This window comes from Heloderma suspectum, chromosome 6, assembly GCF_057233095.1.
Source record: "Heloderma suspectum isolate Gila_16-S chromosome 6, 16-S_ref, whole genome shotgun sequence".
Classification (NCBI taxonomy): Eukaryota; Metazoa; Chordata; class Lepidosauria; order Squamata; family Helodermatidae; genus Heloderma; species Heloderma suspectum.
In genome coordinates, this window is record NC_139463.1 from 82,645,850 (window position 1) to 82,663,698 (window position 17,849).

The 17,849-nt window shown below is 44.1% G+C and overlaps 3 protein-coding genes across 3 annotated transcripts; 1 reads left to right on the forward strand and 2 right to left on the reverse strand.

Moving 5' to 3' along the window:
- Positions 1-300: 300 nt before the first annotated feature.
- On the forward strand, positions 301-1,239 carry LOC146341517 (olfactory receptor 11L1-like). Its single transcript, XM_084807508.1, has one exon. It carries the CDS (start codon positions 301-303, stop codon positions 1,237-1,239), a length of 939 nt encoding a protein of 312 aa, XP_084663634.1.
- A 3,830-nt stretch (positions 1,240-5,069) lies between these two features.
- Positions 5,070-6,008, reverse strand: LOC146341518 (olfactory receptor 6N1-like). The gene has a single exon (XM_084807509.1). The coding sequence runs from the start codon at positions 6,006-6,008 to the stop codon at positions 5,070-5,072; it is 939 nt and encodes a 312-aa protein (XP_084663635.1).
- A 10,589-nt stretch (positions 6,009-16,597) lies between these two features.
- Positions 16,598-17,536, reverse strand: LOC146341519 (olfactory receptor 6N1-like). Its single transcript, XM_084807510.1, has one exon. The coding sequence runs from the start codon at positions 17,534-17,536 to the stop codon at positions 16,598-16,600; it is 939 nt and encodes a 312-aa protein (XP_084663636.1).
- Between the last annotated feature and the right edge of the window lie 313 nt (positions 17,537-17,849).

The following is a 17,849-nucleotide window of genomic DNA, read 5'->3' on the forward strand; positions in this document are numbered from 1 at the left end:
TGCCCTGCCTGAGAGCTTCTGAGGGATGTCTGACTGGTCACAGTTGGAAATGGAATGATGGACTAGATGGACCCTTGATTGGATGCAGCAGGGTTCTTCTTATTTCCATATGTTACCATTCCTGTTTGTTTAAAAATGTGTTCTTATTGTATCTGTATTGGCATGGGATGCAAATGAATATTTCTATTTACTGCTACTGTCTTTCTTTCTAGAAAAGAGTTCAAGTAGCCTGAATTTTCATTCATGGTAGATTTTGTGACTCAGTTATACCTGCAGGAGATCTCAAAATCAATGCAGCAAATGGCTAACCACAGCACCATATCTGATTTCCATCTTCTGGGGTTCCAAAGCCTTCCAGGGTGGCAGACCCTACTCTTCATTATGTTCTTACTTATCTACATCCTCACAATAACAGGCAATGTGGTCATCATTGCAGTGGTCAAGCTGGAGCCATGTCTTCATTCTCCGATGTACTCTTTCCTGCAAAATCTCTCCTTCCTAGAGATCTGGTATACCACCACCATTGTGCCCAAGATGCTCAGCAGCCTCCTCATAGAGAGCAAGACTATCTCCTTCAATGGGTGCATGACCCAGCTCTACTTCTTTGTCTTCTTTGGGGCAACAGAGTGTTTCCTGCTGTCTGTGATGGCATATGATCGGTACCTGGCAATCTGTGACCCACTGCATTACACAGTAGCCATGAACACTCTGTTCTGCACTCGCTTGTCGATAGGATCTTGGGTGACTGGTCTCTTCACAGGGTTGTTGCCATCTTTGCTGATCTCCAGACTAAGTTTCTGCAGATCCAATCAAGTCAGTCACTTCTTTTGTGACATCCCACCTTTGCTGAAGCTCTCCTGTTCCAACACTTGGGTCACTGAAATGAGCATCTTTGTGCTCTCTATATTGGTCCTTTTCACTTGCTTCCTGCTTACCTTGGTGTCTTATGCATTCATCATCTTGACTATCCTGAAAATCCCCTCTGCTTCTGGAAGGAAAAAGACCTTCTCCACCTGTGGCTCACACTTGGCGGTGGTGGTAATATATTATGGCACCATGATCTCCATGTATGTCCGACCCAGTGCTAGCCTTTCCTCAGAGCTGAATAAGGTAGTCTCCATCTTCTACACTGTGGTAACACCACTTCTCAACCCCATCATATACAGCTTGAGGAACAAAGATTTCAAGGAGGCCTTGCAGAAACTGGTCAACAGGAACCGTACCTTGCACAGTTTATAAAGCAGCAAAAGGAAATTTCCATTGATTTTAACTGAGTTCATTTACTTGGCTTTTGCACTGCATTTTCATCTAGTACTTAAGTCAATTTACTTACAATTTACTAAGGATAGTAAAACAAAGATGCCACCAGCTTACAGTGTAACTGCTAGCATATGGTTCATATATATTTCCTGTAGTTACACCACCAAAACCTAGATTGATTGATTGATTGATTGATTTTATTGCATTTTTACCCCACCCTTTTTCCTCCAAGGAACTCAAGGCAATGTACATAATCCTCCTCATCTCCATTTTATCCTCACAACAACAACCCTGTGAGGTAGGTTGGGCTGAGAGCCTGTGACTGGCCCAAAGTCACCCAGTGAGCTTCCATGGCTGAGTGGGGACTAGAATCTGGATCTACCAGCTCCCAGTCCAACATTCTTGCCACTACACCACGCTGCCTCTCAGAATTAGTCAGTTTGTAAGTCAAATCTGGTATGAATGAATTCTAGAATGAATAATGAGCCCTAGCTTCGATCCATCAAAGTTCAATATGTTCATGATTCAAGCCAAGCCTGATTCTGATTTTTTTTTTCCCTGGGCCTGCCCCATGTAGTTCATGTGGTGGAGGGGCAGAGGTCCAAACGTTTTTTAGAGCATAATGCCTTAACCATTTTATTTATTTTAAAAACATTCTTTAAAGGTAAAACCCTTTTTGAGAGGCTAGGAAACACTGGTCCTGCCTGCCACTAGGGATGTACGAAAATCACTTACCATTTCGCGGATCTGCTTCACAGTGGGGGGGAGGCACTCCGTCCCTCCCCCCGGAATCCTCGACAGGGGGGGAGGCACTCCATCCCTCCCCCTGGAATCCTGCCCGGCTGGCTCCGCTCTGCAGGGATTCTGCAGAGCCGCCGGCTGGCTCCACCCACAGCCGGACATCTGGCTGCTGGGCAGCAGGGACACAAAAGGTGGCAGCTGTAGCTGCCACCATTTGCATCCCTGTACTTAACCGTGATAGGCTACGTAAATATTTACGTAGCCTATCATGGTAAAGTAAAAAAAAAATGCATATGCAAATGGCGGTGGCTATGGCGGCTGCCATTTGCGTTTGCTATTTTTCACCGTTCTAGCCTACATAAATATTTATGTAGGCTAGAACGGCTAAAAATAGTGAACGGAAATGGCTGCCATTGTAGCCGCCGCCATTTGCGTACATTGTGCCCAGCCACGGCCGGCCAGGAGACCAGCCCCCACCCCCGCCACCACCGCAACTGCTGCCCCCGCCGTCGCACCATCCGCCGCCCCTTCTGCTGCTGCTGCCCCTTCCTCCGCTGGCCCCCACCACACCTTCCGCCACCACCCCCGCTGCCTCCAACGCCTCCCCCGCACCTTCCGTCGCCCCTGCCACCGCCGCACCTTCCACTGCCACTGCCGTGCCACCGCCGCCGCCACCGCTGCCGCATCCGCCGCTGCATCCACCCCATCCGCTCCAGGTAAGTGCCGTCCTGGGGGGTTCCGCGGGGTGGGCAGGGGGGCAGGGGGCCATTCCACCACGGATTCTGGGGGGCCGAATGCCAGTGCATTCAGCCTCACTGGAATCTGTGGCAGAACTCTCCGCCATCCCTACCTGCCACACATTTTCAAAACAGATTTGGTATTGTTCCTGGAAATGGTGCTACATGATCATATAACCTTGTTTCCAGCTGCCTGCTGGACCCAAGTATGTAACAAGAGCCACACTTCCTAGCGTCCTGGAGTTTCTTTTACCTTTAAGGACAGTAAACAAAATAAAGAATAGAATGGATTAAAAACCTCGGACAACTTTCATAGATAACTTTCATCTGATTTTATAATGTTGGATTCATAGCTCAAATAATTTATAATGATGGGGTCACTTCACCCATTACTCACTTCTTCTCATTAACTTATGCAAGTATTAATTTCTGAATTTTGCAACGCAAGGAAGACACATACCCCCCCTCCGCGCTTGTTCTGCAATCCTGGCATATAAAGGACGGATGTATGTACCATCCTTGAGAAATGTCTAGATGTATTGAAAACATTATGGGTTATTATCAAATGTCTAAGACGTTTCACCTAAAAAGGGACCTCCGCCATTGCTCCGAATTTTGCTTTGTGTGAATTCCTGCATAATCTTTTTTTGCCAATCTTTTCTTAGATATCGACTTGGTTGGTTTCCGTTGAAATCCTTTAAATGTTTAAATGTTTTTGTCACAGGAGAAAGCCACGATATTGGTTTGAAGTTTGTTTTTAAATTAAATTAAGTGGCATCGCTAATACATAGGACATATGGATATATTAACATAATATTAATGTGTAAGAAAACCACAATTAATGAGTTTAACAATGAAGGGGAACCCTATTCTTTCATGAGGGTATGGGTGGCAGACAAAACATTTCTTCAACATTCAATCTGCATGCAGTGGATTGGATCCAGACTTAACCATGCTTAAAGTAGATCCATTGAAATTAATGGAATGTAAGGTGTTCTTAACAGATTTGTCCCATTGATTTAAGCATAACTAAGGCTGGATATTCAGCCTAATCAATTGGATCCAGATATGCACTATATATCCTATACACATTTATTCAGATGTAAGTCTCACTGTGTTCGGTGAGGGTTACTACATGCTTAGGATCACAGTCGAAGTCAATGGCACTTATGTCCTACTCAAATCGATGAGTTAAGTCCTCTGAACAGCTGGAACTAGGTGCAACTAAATTAGTCTGGAGCAGTCTACTGGATTGTTGTTGGTTTTGGTCTGACTCAGCATAAGGCACTTTCATATCTTACATCTTAATTAGATTATAATCTCCTCACTTACATATTAGCTTGTCAGATTGGGTTTGGGTTACTTACAAATAAGCATCAACCCACATGAAATCTAAAGGAATGTAATCATATGAAAACAACAACAGCAACAACAATTCTGCAGGGATTAGATGTATTTGCATTGCATTCAGTTATTAAATGTTATACTTTGGATCCAGGTTTAGTTGTACTTAAGAGTTGACCCATTCAAATCAATGGGACTTAAATCAGTCATGACTAATGTGTGCCATTTATTTCAGTGGTTCTACAATCATAACTAATATGGATCCAACTTTATAAGTTTATTTCTCATGGTTATTATTTGAATGTTGCTATGCACAAGAAAATGTGGAACAGAACTGAGTGAATGAATAATTGAATGAATGCACAAATTACATCCCATCACGTCTCTGAGTTCTAAGAACTCCTGCTGTCCTTGGCATCTTTGGACATACAGTCCCCAGCAGTTAGTTATCCTAAACTGAATTTGCAGAGAGCAACTAATCCGAGTTTCAGCACCCCAGAACTAGCTTCCCCCTCATTAATTACCACTTTTTGTCAGGAAAATATGAACTACAGCAACTCAGCCAGTTAGGAGTGGGATGGATAGCAGCTGGATGGATGGCAACCTCCAGTTTTTAGTCCCAAATAAAACAAAATTACTAGATTTATGACTGAAGAAACCATGGAATTTTAGTCACACACACACACACACACACACACACACGTGATAAACATGGCTTTTTATTGCATTATACAATGGTTTGGATTCAGATTTAGGCTTGTGCTACTGTGCTAGTAGAAGCAGACTCCCCAACCCCTCATCCTTCCAACCACCTCTCCACCTTTCTGAAAATGCTACACAGAGGTTCAGAAGACATTGTGGAATGGGGTGAACTGTAGTGCAGGGCAGAAGACAGATCCCCCCAAACTGGGTGGAAGCAACTACCATGAAGTGAGTCCTTCCATCAACCGAAGGATGATCTTGGATTCAATCCCTTGTGTTTGGAAGCTAATAGAAAGCTCTCCTCTTCTCTATTATGTTTTTGAGTGCTTCATGGACCTTAGCATTCCTCAGGCTATAGATGCAAGGGTTCAGAAATGGGGTCACCACACAGTAGAAGACAGACACTACTTTGTCTGAATCATGGATGTCCCTCACTGAAGGCCTCACATACATGTAGATGACTGAGCCATAATATATTAATACTACACTAAGATGGGCACTGCAAGTGGAGAATGCTTTATGCCTTCCTGCAGTGGATGGCATCTTCAATATAGTTACAATGATATTGATGTAAGACACTGTTATCAAGAGAAAGCTACCCAGAACCATGGAAGAAGTGAACATGAAGAAGGAGAACTGAATGAATGATTTTTCTCCACATGGGAGAATCAGCACTGGGGCTAGATCACAGAAGAAATGGTTGATGATATTGGGCCCACAGAAATTCAGCCTAGAAAGAACCATGGTTGGGGGAAAGGGAGCAATCAACCCTCCAACCCAACACCCAAATATCAAGGATCTACAAACTCTAGTGTTCATTATAATGGCATAGTTCAGCGGGTTACAGATGGCTAGGTAGCGGTCATAAGCCATGAGTACCAAGAGGAAGTTTTCTGTGAGACCCAGGAAGAGGTTGAAGTAAAGTTGCGTGAAGCAACCCACAGTGCTGATAACCTTTTTCTCCTTTAAGAAGTCAACCAACATTTTGGGGATGGTGTTGGTCATGTGTCCTATTTCCAACAAGGACAAGTGGCTGAGGAATAAGTACATGGGAGTTTGGAGCTGCTGGTGGAGCTGGACAATGGTGATGATGGTGATGTTCCCACTTATGGTCAAGATGTAGGCCAACAGGAAGAGTGCAAGGAGAAAAATCTGGAGTCCTGGGGGGTTAGAGAAGCCAAGGAGGATGAACTCATTCACAGAAGTTTGGTTGTCTGAGGTCATTCTTTTATCTTTTAATCTGCTTTGTTTAATCATTTCTCCTTCAAAGTGGAAAAAAAAGTACATATTGTTAATAATAATCAGCAAATGCATATCATCTGATAAGCAACTATTGCTGCAATGACAATAATCTGTAGTACGATGCTCAGACTCGCAAGGTAGTTTGGATTTTAACATGCCATATTTAGAGCACAATCCTAAATGTTTAGACAGAAAAAAAAAACATGCAAGGCTGGCTGGGGAATGCTGGGAGTTGTGGGACTTTTTCTATCTAAACAGGTATATGATTGCGCCCTTAAAGCAGTTACATAGAACATGGCACCCACACAAACACGTGTGTATATTTGTGTCTCATTTATGCATGTATATTGTGTCACCCTCTAGAGAGATTTAAAAAGGGGGGGGGAAAGAACCCCTGTGGGGCTATGCAGGGGCAAATTTGATTCATAATAGCTATCATAGGAGACAACCAGGGGCAGGATGTGAGCTTAACGCTCACCATGATGTTGCCCCCTTTACTTTTTCCCATATAAATGAATCATTGCAATTCACTTCTATGGGAGAAAATAAGCTGCTCCAGTTGGACACCATTTAGCAATGAGAGAGGAGGATTTGTGATATTTATATGCCACTAAATATAATAAAAATCCCTAAGCATCAATATCTGCTTTCTTCCACCCCTGACAGTGAGTGTCCAAGCTTTCATTGATACATCTCATCCTCAGTGATTTTGCATGATAGGATAGGACCATAATCTTCATGCATAGAAATCAGGTTGTGGGGGGCGGGGGAATCCAGCATCTCTTCCTCTGCTACCATATCTGTTGCACTCGGCAATATGGACATTGATTTAATTCTAGCTGAAATTCTTGTAATGTTTCCAACGTCTTCTTTTTACCAGCCCCTGGGCATTTGTTTTTAACAGCAGTTGGATCTGCAGACATAACTGAGCGGTAAAGCTTGTGAGAGAAATCTAAAATGGAGTCTGTGTTGAACTGTGTACATAACACAAGGACGAGCACACCGACACCTTGCTTTCTTTTGTTGTTGAGCTAGCTGTTGCTGATGCGCATACAGAGAAAGAATGACATGGTCACTCAAGCTTGTTGCAAAAGTAGGACTGTGTTGATTACCTTTAATGGAAACCTACCTGTTGATTGCCTTATATAGAAATATATCCTTGTTTTACTGCTTTCTGTTACCAATAAAAAACTGAAGGCTTGTTTGAGGCCCCCGCCCTCATTCCTGAATGAGTGTTGGCCCACAGCTGTGCTTTCAAGGAATAAATCAGGCCTTGTGTGAATTAGAAAGTCGTGTTTTAATTTCTCCAGAAACCTATCTCCATGCTGCGAAAAGCTTCACCTACTGCTTTATGCACACCAAGCTGCTGAAACAACTGAGTAGGATTGCCACACAGTAGCCATGAGAAGAACAGATTGCCGGATGATCCAAGCTTGACATAAACAGTCTGGCTGTATTGCACCATGTTCAAGACAGCAGTGGTTCTTGGTCGTCGTGGTGTGAAGGCAGCATGGCGAGCAGGGGACAGTTATGCTCAGCACCTCCAAGCTGTTGGTACTAAAGGAACCACACTGAGGCACCAAGGATGGAAAGTCGAAATGGTAGCATGGACATTTTGAGTGTTTTATCATGTGCCCCATATGCCAATTATGCCAGCTAGTTGCAGCTAATGCAAAATGCAGCAGCTTGACTGCTGACCGGAACATCACATAAAAATCATATGACACAAGGAATCACACTGGCTGCCAATATGCTTCCAGTCAGAATTCAAGGTTCTGGTAGGGATGGATGAGGCCATCTCTACCTGGGATTGGGGAGCTTGATGAGCTGCCGCCCACCTGCACACCTTGTGCAGCCCGGGTCTGCTCGGTGAGCTTCCTTGCTCACCCTGCCTGTCCACGAGCTGTGCGAGCTGCCCCTCTTCCTCATGCTGGCTGTTAAGGGCCGATGCAGGGAAGGAGGGCTTTGGCCCAGCCACTCCCCAGCCTGTCTCCCTGGCCTTCTCTAGAGGAGGCCAGGAAGAGAGTGCTGGGGTGCCGCCATCACCCTCTTTCCCCACAACGGTCCTTGACAGCCAGCGCAGGGAAGAAGGTTGATGATGTCCAGCCCCCACATGCTCTCCCTGGCCTTCTCTAGAGGAGGTCTGAGTGAGAGCACTGGGGTGCTGCCATCACCTTTCTTCCTTGCACCAGCTGTCAAGAGATGGTGTGGGAAAAAGGGCCTGGGTGGCCAGCCCCCAGCCTCTTGTCCTGGCCTCCAGCAGGTGGGGGATGGGGGAGAAGAGGATAAGTGTCTCCTTCTTCCCTCCACCCCCACCTGCTGCAGTGGCTGCAGCAAGGGACAAGCTGGTCGTTTTCCGTAAGGCCAGGAAAACTTACAGAAAATGACCAGCCTTTCCCACACCACTGCCACTGTAGCAAGGATGGGGGAAGGAGGAGAGGTGCTGCTTTCTTCCCTTCTCCTTGATGAGGGAGTGGGCACCTGAGCTCTTGCCTGACTCAGTACAATGCAAGTCAGGCAAGAGCTCAGGTCTGCGAGCTGGTGTCTGGGGTGGCAAACTGGCAACTTCTTGCCAGGCTTTGAGCCCCAACCAGATGCTCATGCCTAGGGATGGTGGAGAGTTCCGCCTCGGACCCCAATGAGGCCGGATTCTAAATAATCCAGCCTCCAGAGTCCGTGGTGGAATGGCACAACTCACCTCTGCCTCCCTCCAGAACTGTCCGGGGCCAGATCCTCCTTGCAGCGATTCTGAGGAGCTGTCGGCTGGCTCCATACTGCCAGAGATACAGCCACCATTGCCATGCCATGTCGCTGGCTGAGGGCTCGCTCCAGACGCAAATGGCGTCTGCTATGCCATTTGCGACCATAAAGCTCTTAGATTAAGCTAAATGCAGCCGTAAATGGCTGCATTTAGCTTAAACTAAGGGCTTTACAGCCGCAAATGGCGTGCGCTACACCATTTGCATCTGTGGTTTTTCACGGGATAGGGCTAGGGTTAGGTTTAGGATTAGAGTTAGGATTAATCCTGAACACATCTTTAGCCAGTCCCATTAGAATTACCACAGAGCCAGCCTAATGTATTTTGGTGCCTGAAGCAAAAAACTGAAATAGTAAATTTATTTATTTATTTATTTATTTATTTCATTTCATTTCATTTATTTCATTTCTATACCGCCCAATAGCCGAAGCTCTCTGGGCGGTTCACAAAAACTAAAACCAAACAACACACAAAAAAACAATTTAAAATATATAGAACATTAAAACCACAATATAACAATACAACTACAATAAAACCTAGCAGCAGTACAGGAGTTTAAAAAATAAAATACAGATTTAAAACAGCAAAGATAAAAATTTAGAAAGCTAAAATGCCTGGGAAAATAAAAAGGTCTTCACCTGGCGCCGAAAGGAGTACAATGTAGGCGCCAGGCGAACCTCACTAGGGAGCTCATTCCAGAGCCGGGGTGCCACAGCAGAAAAAGCCCTCCTCCTAGTAGCCACCCGTCTCACTTCCTTTGGCAGGGGCTCACGGAGAAGGGCCGCTGATGATGATCTTAAGGTCCGGGCAGGCACATCTGGGAGGAGGTGATCCTTCAGGTAACCTGGCCCCAAGCCGTTAAGGGCTTTGAATGTTAACACCAGCACTTTGAATCTTTCATATTATAATATTTTTACATTAAAGATAATATAGTAAGTGTGGAACTATTATAATAAATTCAAGAAATGACAGTTGACTGTTCTTTAATGGCATCCTGGCCATGTCTGACATCTGAGTCTTCAGCCGGACCCTGTTATGGTATAGAAATACTAATTCTGCAGTATCAATCACTTTGGATTATGGTCATATTTATTTATTTCATTTCTATACCACCCAGTAGCTGAAGTTCTCTGGGCAGTTCACAAAAAATTAAACCACAACATACAGCATAAAACAATAGAAAATATGAAAATTTAAAACTACAGTAGAAAAGTACAACCAGAATAAAACCTAGCAGCAATGCAGAGATTTAAACTACAGATTTAAAACAGCAGAGCTAAAAGACTAGATTGCTAAAATGCTGGGACAATTTCTCCCACTTTTTTTTTTTTTTTTTACCATTCTCATTCAATTTGACGGAAAAGAAATTGCTTTTGAAAAGAAATTCAAAGGAGGAGAAATTTGGGGGGAAATTCTCATGGGTTGGGTTTGGGGGTTTTGTGCTTACCTTCCTTGTGAGGTGGCTGAGTGGTGTGCATGAGTGTCCTGTCTGTCATTGTGCAGTCATCTCTGTGGCAGCCTTTAGACTCCTTGGCTTCCCGCACTTCTGTTAAAGCCATCATGAGGAAGACTTCATGAGGCAATTCCTCCCATGGGGCTTTTTCAGTTCAAGAAGTGCAGGTGGCCTGGAAGGCTGCAGAGCAATGGAAAGATGTGCAATAGAGATAGAAAACACACACAGCACCCTTGACCACCTCGCAGTGATTAGGTAAGCACAAAAATACCACCAAAAGAAATTCAAAATTCTGCCTCAGAAAAGTTTAAGCCTCAACACAGTTGATGCTGCTGCCGCTTACAGAAGCAGTGAAATAAACCAAAAACCCTGAAGGGAAAAAAAGAAAGAACCTGTGCTACAACCTCCGCCAATACCAAACCCTATCTGAGAGAAATTGTTGGAGAATTTCTCCTCACCTAGGAGAAATTCGGTGAAATTGTCCCCACAATTTATCTGCCCACAAATAGACTGGAGAATTTTGAGAGGCCATTTGTGCACAGCTCTAGAAAATAACAAGGTTTTCACCTGGTGCCGAAAGGAGTACAATCAATGTAGGTGCCAGGTGAACTTCTCTAGGGAGCCCATTCCACAGCTGGGATGCCACAGCAGAATAGGCCCTCTTCCTAGTAGCCACCCACCTTACTCCCCTTGGCAGGGGTTCCTGGAAAAGGGGCTCCCCTGCCCCTGTCTTGCCCTTTGGTCTTGCCTTGACTTGAGTAAAAACCAATACTTTCCCTTGGAACTAATGTCAAAGGGGAAGAAAGCACCCTCTGGGCATGCACTATTCCCACCACTGATCTCCCACAGCTTTACCCACAATCTGGGAAGTATGAGACAAAATTTCTCAGTCTGATGATGAGGCCTGAGAACCAGTACCTATCTAATAGTGGAGGCTGGTGGCTCCAATATTGGTGGGGCAATAGTGCCATTCTGGGTTTTTGTCAGAACCAGACAGATCTCTAAAGAAGCTAACCAAGATGCTAAAATGATTTTGGGGATAGGGTTCAGTGTCTTGGATATCTCCTTTAGAGTTCTGGCTGGTTTTGACTAAAACCCAGAATGGAATTATAAGCCGACCAAAATTGGACCCACCAGCCTCCACTGCTATCTAGGTATCTCTGAGCTCCAACACCTATCTGTTAAGAAATTAAACACTGTTTCAATAGGAACATCATGGCGGCATTTCTATAGTAACATAAGAAGCTGCCTTATACCAGGTCAGCCCATAGGTCCACCTTGTCCAATATTCTATACACTTACTGGCAGAGGCTCTCTAGAGTGGCTTGGATGTTACTTGCTTGCTACACGATGCTTTTAACTGAAAAGGAAAGGTTCCTCCTGTGCAAGCACCGGGTCATTACTGACCCCTAGAAGGATGCCGCTTGCGCTGGCATTTTCATGGCAGACTATAGCGGGGTGGTTTGCCAGTGCCTCCCCCGGTCGTGACTACCTTTCCCCCAGCAAGCTGAGTACTCATTTTACTGACCTCGGAAGGATGGAGGGCTGAATTGACCTGAGCCGGCTACCCGAGACCCGGCTTCCGCTGGGATCGAACTCAGGTAGGGATGTACGAAAGTCCCTTACCTTTGACGAAAGTTGATTCGCGGGGGGGGGAGGCGCTCCGTCCCTCCCCCCAAAATTCTGGCTGGGGGAGAGGCGTCCCGTCCCTCCCCCCTGAAATTCTGGCTGGGGGGGAGGCGCGCTGTCCCTCCCCCCTTAAATTCTGGCCGGGGAGGAGGTGCCCCGTCCCTCCCGCCGCAAATCCTGTTCTGCCGGGACTGCAAATGGCGGCGGCCATAGCCGCCGCTGTTTGCATCCCTGCAGTCAGCCGTGATAGGCTAGGTAAATGTTTACGTAGCCTATCATGGCTGAGTGAAAAAAAAAACACCGAGCGTACACAAATTTGCGTTCCTTATTTTGGCACGTGTAGTCTACGTAAACATTTACGTAGACTACGGCGAAAATAAGGGGAACTCTATTTGCATTCCCCTTATTTTCGCTGTAGTCTACATAAATGTTTATGTAGACTACACGTGCCAAAATGAGGAACGCAAATGGCAGCGCCCATGGGCGCCGCCATTTGCGTACGTGCAGGGTTTTTTTTTTCTTCACTCAGCCGTGATAGGCTACGTAAACATTTACGTAGCCTATCATGGTATTTTTTTTAAAATCTAGCTGTGATAGGCTACGTAAATGTTTACATAGCCTATCACTTTTTTCTTTTACTGGAAATGGCGGCGGCAGCAGCCGGTCGGAAGACCGGCCGGCCGCCGGAGCCGCCGCCACCACCGAACCGCCGCTGAACTGCCGCCGGAGCTGCCGCCACCAGGGACATTCGCACAAGGTAAGTCCCGTCCCGGGGGGCAGGCAGGGGGGCAGACCGTTTCACCACCAATTTCGGGGGGCCGAATATGCTGGCATTCGGCCTTCCCGAGATTCGTGGTGAAATTCTCTGACATCCCTAAACTCAGGTCGTGGGGAGAGTTTCGGTTGCAATACTGCCACCTACCACTCTGCGCCACACGAGTCTCAATTGCTTTTAACTGAAGATTACATCTAATGAACCTGGGATCTGTTTCATGCAAACCATATGTTCTACGACTGTGCTGTCAACTCTGTTTTGTATTCATTTGAGCAAAACTCCTAGAGGCTTTTGTGCAGGTACTTAAAGTAACAAATTCATAACAGAAGCTGGGAAGAATGCGCACAGTCTAAATGGTGCTGAGGACACAGAAAGTGTGGCCTTTCTATTGCCCTCCTCTGAAACAGAGTGTTCTGCAAGTACTTTCTGCAAGTGTGGACTGTTTACGTTCCATAGATTATTGTCACAAACATTTGCTGTGAGCAATCCCAAGAAATGGCACACTGTGACACAGTTTTGTTGATCTTCTATTTCTCAGTGTGGCAAACTGATTTGTTTTTCCCAAGTTGGTCATCATTTCCTTCCTGATTTAAGATTTCAAAAAACACCAAGAATAATCTTACCTACTGGATGTTCTATCAGTTAGCATCACAGAAGGGTCATCTGTACAACTTCCTCAGATTCAAGCTGAATAGTCTAAGTGCAGACGTGCACTCCCATCCCAAACTATTAAAGGTATTTGAAGGTGCATTTCATTTCTGCCAATAGAAAATGCTTGCCACATGCAAAACAAAATTGGAATTGGTCTAAAAAAAATATTAAACCTTATAGAGTAGTGTAGTATAAAATGAATACAGGGATTCACAATCTGAAGAAAGACAGCAGAAGTAAAACTTGTCTGTACTTAGAGAATCCACCAGTATTGCTTGATGAATTTCTGGAACAATTCGAAAGCAATGTTGTGAGGTGACTATTTATACTGACATTCTAATGTAATATAGTCAGAAACACTGTTGATGGTGGGTTTTTTTTTCATCTAAATCTATGATGTGTTTTCTTTTAGCAGATTTGTTTGTTAATGTTTTAGATTTCCATAGAGATCTGCCATTGGCTCATGGGATCCAATTTATGAGACACCCATGAAAATCTATATGTAATTCACATAATGGTTGTGTTTGCTTGTTTGGTTTGGTACTTGAAATTGCAGTCATTTTAACTTAAAAAAAACAAAACAAACAAAAAACAGTCAGCCACTATCAGGCACTCTGCAGGTATCTGTGCCTCAGTGTGGTTCCAAAGATACTCCACAACAGTGAGATGCTGGTGAGGCTGTCTGCAGAGTGCCTAAGAGTCATGACTTCTTAAAACAAAAACAAAACAAAACTACATCATGCCTCCCCCCCATTTCACATTTTTTCCTCTTTCCCGAATATTCAGGAATGATGTACTTTGGCCCTCTTCTCATGGTCCCTGCAAATGGACAAAAAACCCCTTGGGCTGAAATTAATGGAAGAGCAATACTTCAGACAGAAGTTTGACAGCCATTTGTTGGGAATGCTCTAACAATCTATCTCCTGCTTTGACCAGAATGTTGGACTAAATGACCTATGATTCTATAGGTCTCTATATACCACTCTATGATTCTGTTATTCAGCATATGTATTCATTCATTCATTCATCCATTCATTCATTGCATTTATGTATTGCATTTCTATACCACTCAATAGCCAAAGCATCACAAAACTAATAGCTTAGATCCAAATTTGCAATACAACAGCTTAGATTCAGATGAGCAATGCAATCCTATAGAGGTTTAATAAGAAGTAAGCCTCATTCTATTCAATGGGGCTTCCTCTCTAGTAAGTGGGATTAAAGGTATACGTAGTCTCAGTTAGTAGCTGTACTACTACATTCCAACTGAAATGTTGTTGAGACTGTGGTGAGAAGGAGGAAATATAGCCAGAGTGACAAAGGCCTTTAGCTCAGTCATAGTTCACAAATTATTCAAGGAAAAGTTCTGAGATTCAATCCCTTAAGGGAACTTGGGTAGTTCTGTCTATGGAAACAGACTTATTTTTAGTTAGACCTGGGATGGGGAATGCATGGCCCTCCAGATGTTGGTGGAATGCAACTCCCAACAGCCCTCACCATGGGCAATGCTGGTGAGAGCTGATGGAAGTAGCAGTCCACCAACATCTGGAGAACCACACACACTCCACCCAAGGTAGACCATTAGTTCATCTGGTCCAGTAGTCTGATTGGCAGTGGCCCTACAAGGTCTCAGGCAAAGGACTTCACCCACCTTGCTACCCAAGTTCCCTTAAGGGATTGAATCTCAGAACTTTTCCTTGAATAATTTGTGAACTATGACTGAGCTAAAGGCCTTTGTCACTCTGGCTATATTTCCTCCTTCTCACCACAGTCTCAACAACATTTCAGTTGGAATGTAGTGCAACTACTAACTGAGACTACGTGTATGTGTAAGTTAATATGTGTAAGTTTAATTAGAACATAATCCTCTTGTTGGATTAAATTTTTAACAAAGAACACTCTACATGAAATTTAAAGTGGTACAGTCTTGTGAAAAGATTCCATGGGAATTAGATATCATACTTTATTAGAGTGTTTAATCTTTTGTTTTTATATATTACAACCATTAATTACTCAATTGTTGTTTTGCACATGAATGGATGATTTGAATTTTAATGGGATGAATTAATAAATCCCATCCAATCATGTCCCTAACTTCTATAAGTGATGTTTTCTGATTTTCCAGGCCATCTTTGCCCCTTCTGCTTCCCAGCCCTTAATTATTCAGAACTGTCACTTGAGGCACAGGTCAACACAGTGGCATGGAGCACTTTTTATCACCTTAGGCTGTTATATCAGCTGTGCCCTTATCTGGACAGAGGTAGCCTAGCTACAGTTATCCATGCTCTGGTAACTTCTCATCTGGATTACTGCAATGCGTTATACGTGGGGCTGCCTTTGACAACAGTCCAGAAACTTCAGCTGATCCAAAATAGGGCAGCAAGATTGTTAACAGGGACTGGCCTGCAAACTCATATTACGCCAGTAGTTTTCCAGCTGCACTGGCTGCCAGTCCATTTCCGGGCCCGATTCAAAGTGCTGGTATTAACATTCAAAGCCCTTAATGGCTTGGGGCCAGGTTATCAGAAGGATTGCCTCTTCCCATATGTGACTTCCTGGAACCTAAGATCATCCTCAGCAGCCCTTCTCCAGGAGCCCCTGTCAAAGGAAGTGAGGCGGGTGCCTACCAGGAAGAGGGCCTTTTCTGCTGTGGCACCCTGGCTGTGGAATGAACTCCCTAGTGAAGTTTACCGGGTACCTACATTGTATTCCCTCCTGGGCCAGGTGAAAATTATTTTTTAATTTCCCCAGGCATTTTAGCATGTTAGCTTTCTAGACTTTTAGCTTTGCTGTTTTAAATCTGTATTTTAAATCTCTGCATTGCTGCTAGGTTTTATTCTGGTTGTATAGTTATATTGTGATTTAATGTTTTATATATTGTTTTACTGTGTGCTCTTTGGTTTTAATTGTTGTGAACTGCCCAGAGAGCTTTGGCTATAGAAATGAAATAGATAAATAAATTCTTTCCTAACTAGATCCTGCCTGTGGTTATAGTAACCCAGCCATTTGATGGTTATACTAACCCAGCAAAACCAAACTTCCATTTCTCACAGAGCAGGCTTTCTGATTTTCAGCATTCCACAAGTTCCTGTTCCCTCATTAGTTAAGCTTTCGTGAAAGAAAAACTTGCACTCAAGCAACTCAATCAATTTGGAGTCAGGTGGGTTGAACTTGGATGGCTTAGCCCTAAAACACTGGATTTATGGTTAAAGAAATCCCACAGTTTTAATAAGACAGACTGACATACACATCACAAACTCTGCTTTTTATTCCATTATACATTGAGTTTGGAGGCTACATGGAAACTAACAGAAAACTCTCCTCTTTACTATTATGCTTTTGAATGCTTCATGGACCTTGGAATTCCTCAGGCTGTAGATGAAAGGGTTCAGAAATGGGGTCACCACACAGTAGAAGACAGACACTACTTTGTCTGAATCATGGATGTCCCTCACTGAAGGCCTCACATACATGTAGATGACTGAGCCATAATATATTAATACTACACTAAGATGGGCACTGCAAGTGGAGACTGCTTTATGCCTTCCTGCAGTGGATGGCATCTTCAATATAGTTACAATGATATTGACGTAAGACACCGTTATCATAAAAAAGCAACCCAGAACCATTGATGAAATTGAAATGAAGAAGAAAAATTCAATGAATGATTTTTCTCCACATGGAAGAATCAGCACTGGGGCTAGATCACAGAAGAAATGGTTGATGATATTGGGCCCACAGAAATTCAGCCTAGAAAGAACCATGGTTGGGGGAAAGGGAGCAATCAACCCTCCAACCCAACACCCAAATATCAAGGATCTAAAAACTCTAGTGTTCATTATAATGGCATAGTTCAGCGGGTTACAGATGGTTAGGTAGCGGTCATAAGCCATGAGTACCAAAAGGAAGTTTTCCGTGAGACCCAGGAAGAGGTTGAAGTAAAGTTGCGTGAAGCAACCCACAGTGCTGATAACCTTTTTCTCCTTTAAGAAGTCAGCCAACATTTTGGGGATGGTGTTGGTCATGTGTCCTATTTCCAACAAGGACAAGTGGCTGAGGAATGAATACATGGGAGTTTGGAGCTGCTGGTGGAGCTGGACAATGGTGATGATGGTGATGTTCCCACTTATGGTCAAGATGTAGGCCAATAGGAAGAGTGCAAGGTGAAAAATCTGGAATCCTGGGGGGTTAGAGAAGCCAAGGAGGATGAACTCATTCACAGAAGTTTGGTTGTCTGAGGTCATTCCTTTATCCTTTAAGACATACAGTAAAAAGAGAGAAAATGAGTTGTGCGAGTAGAAAAGATCTGGTCAATTAATCATTGGCTATGTGTCTGTCAAGGCAGGATAACATTACTGTATTGCTACTAACTAGTTATGTCAGAGAAATCCACAACTGAACCAAATGAGTTCGGTTTTTGATGGATCCAGCAACCGGTGGATTCCACAGCAGACCAGCTTGTTCCCTGTCAGGCGGATTCCGCCCACTTGCAGATCATTTGCCCAAATGCACATTTGTACAAATGTGCAGTTGCGTAAATTCAGGAACTAAAAAAAA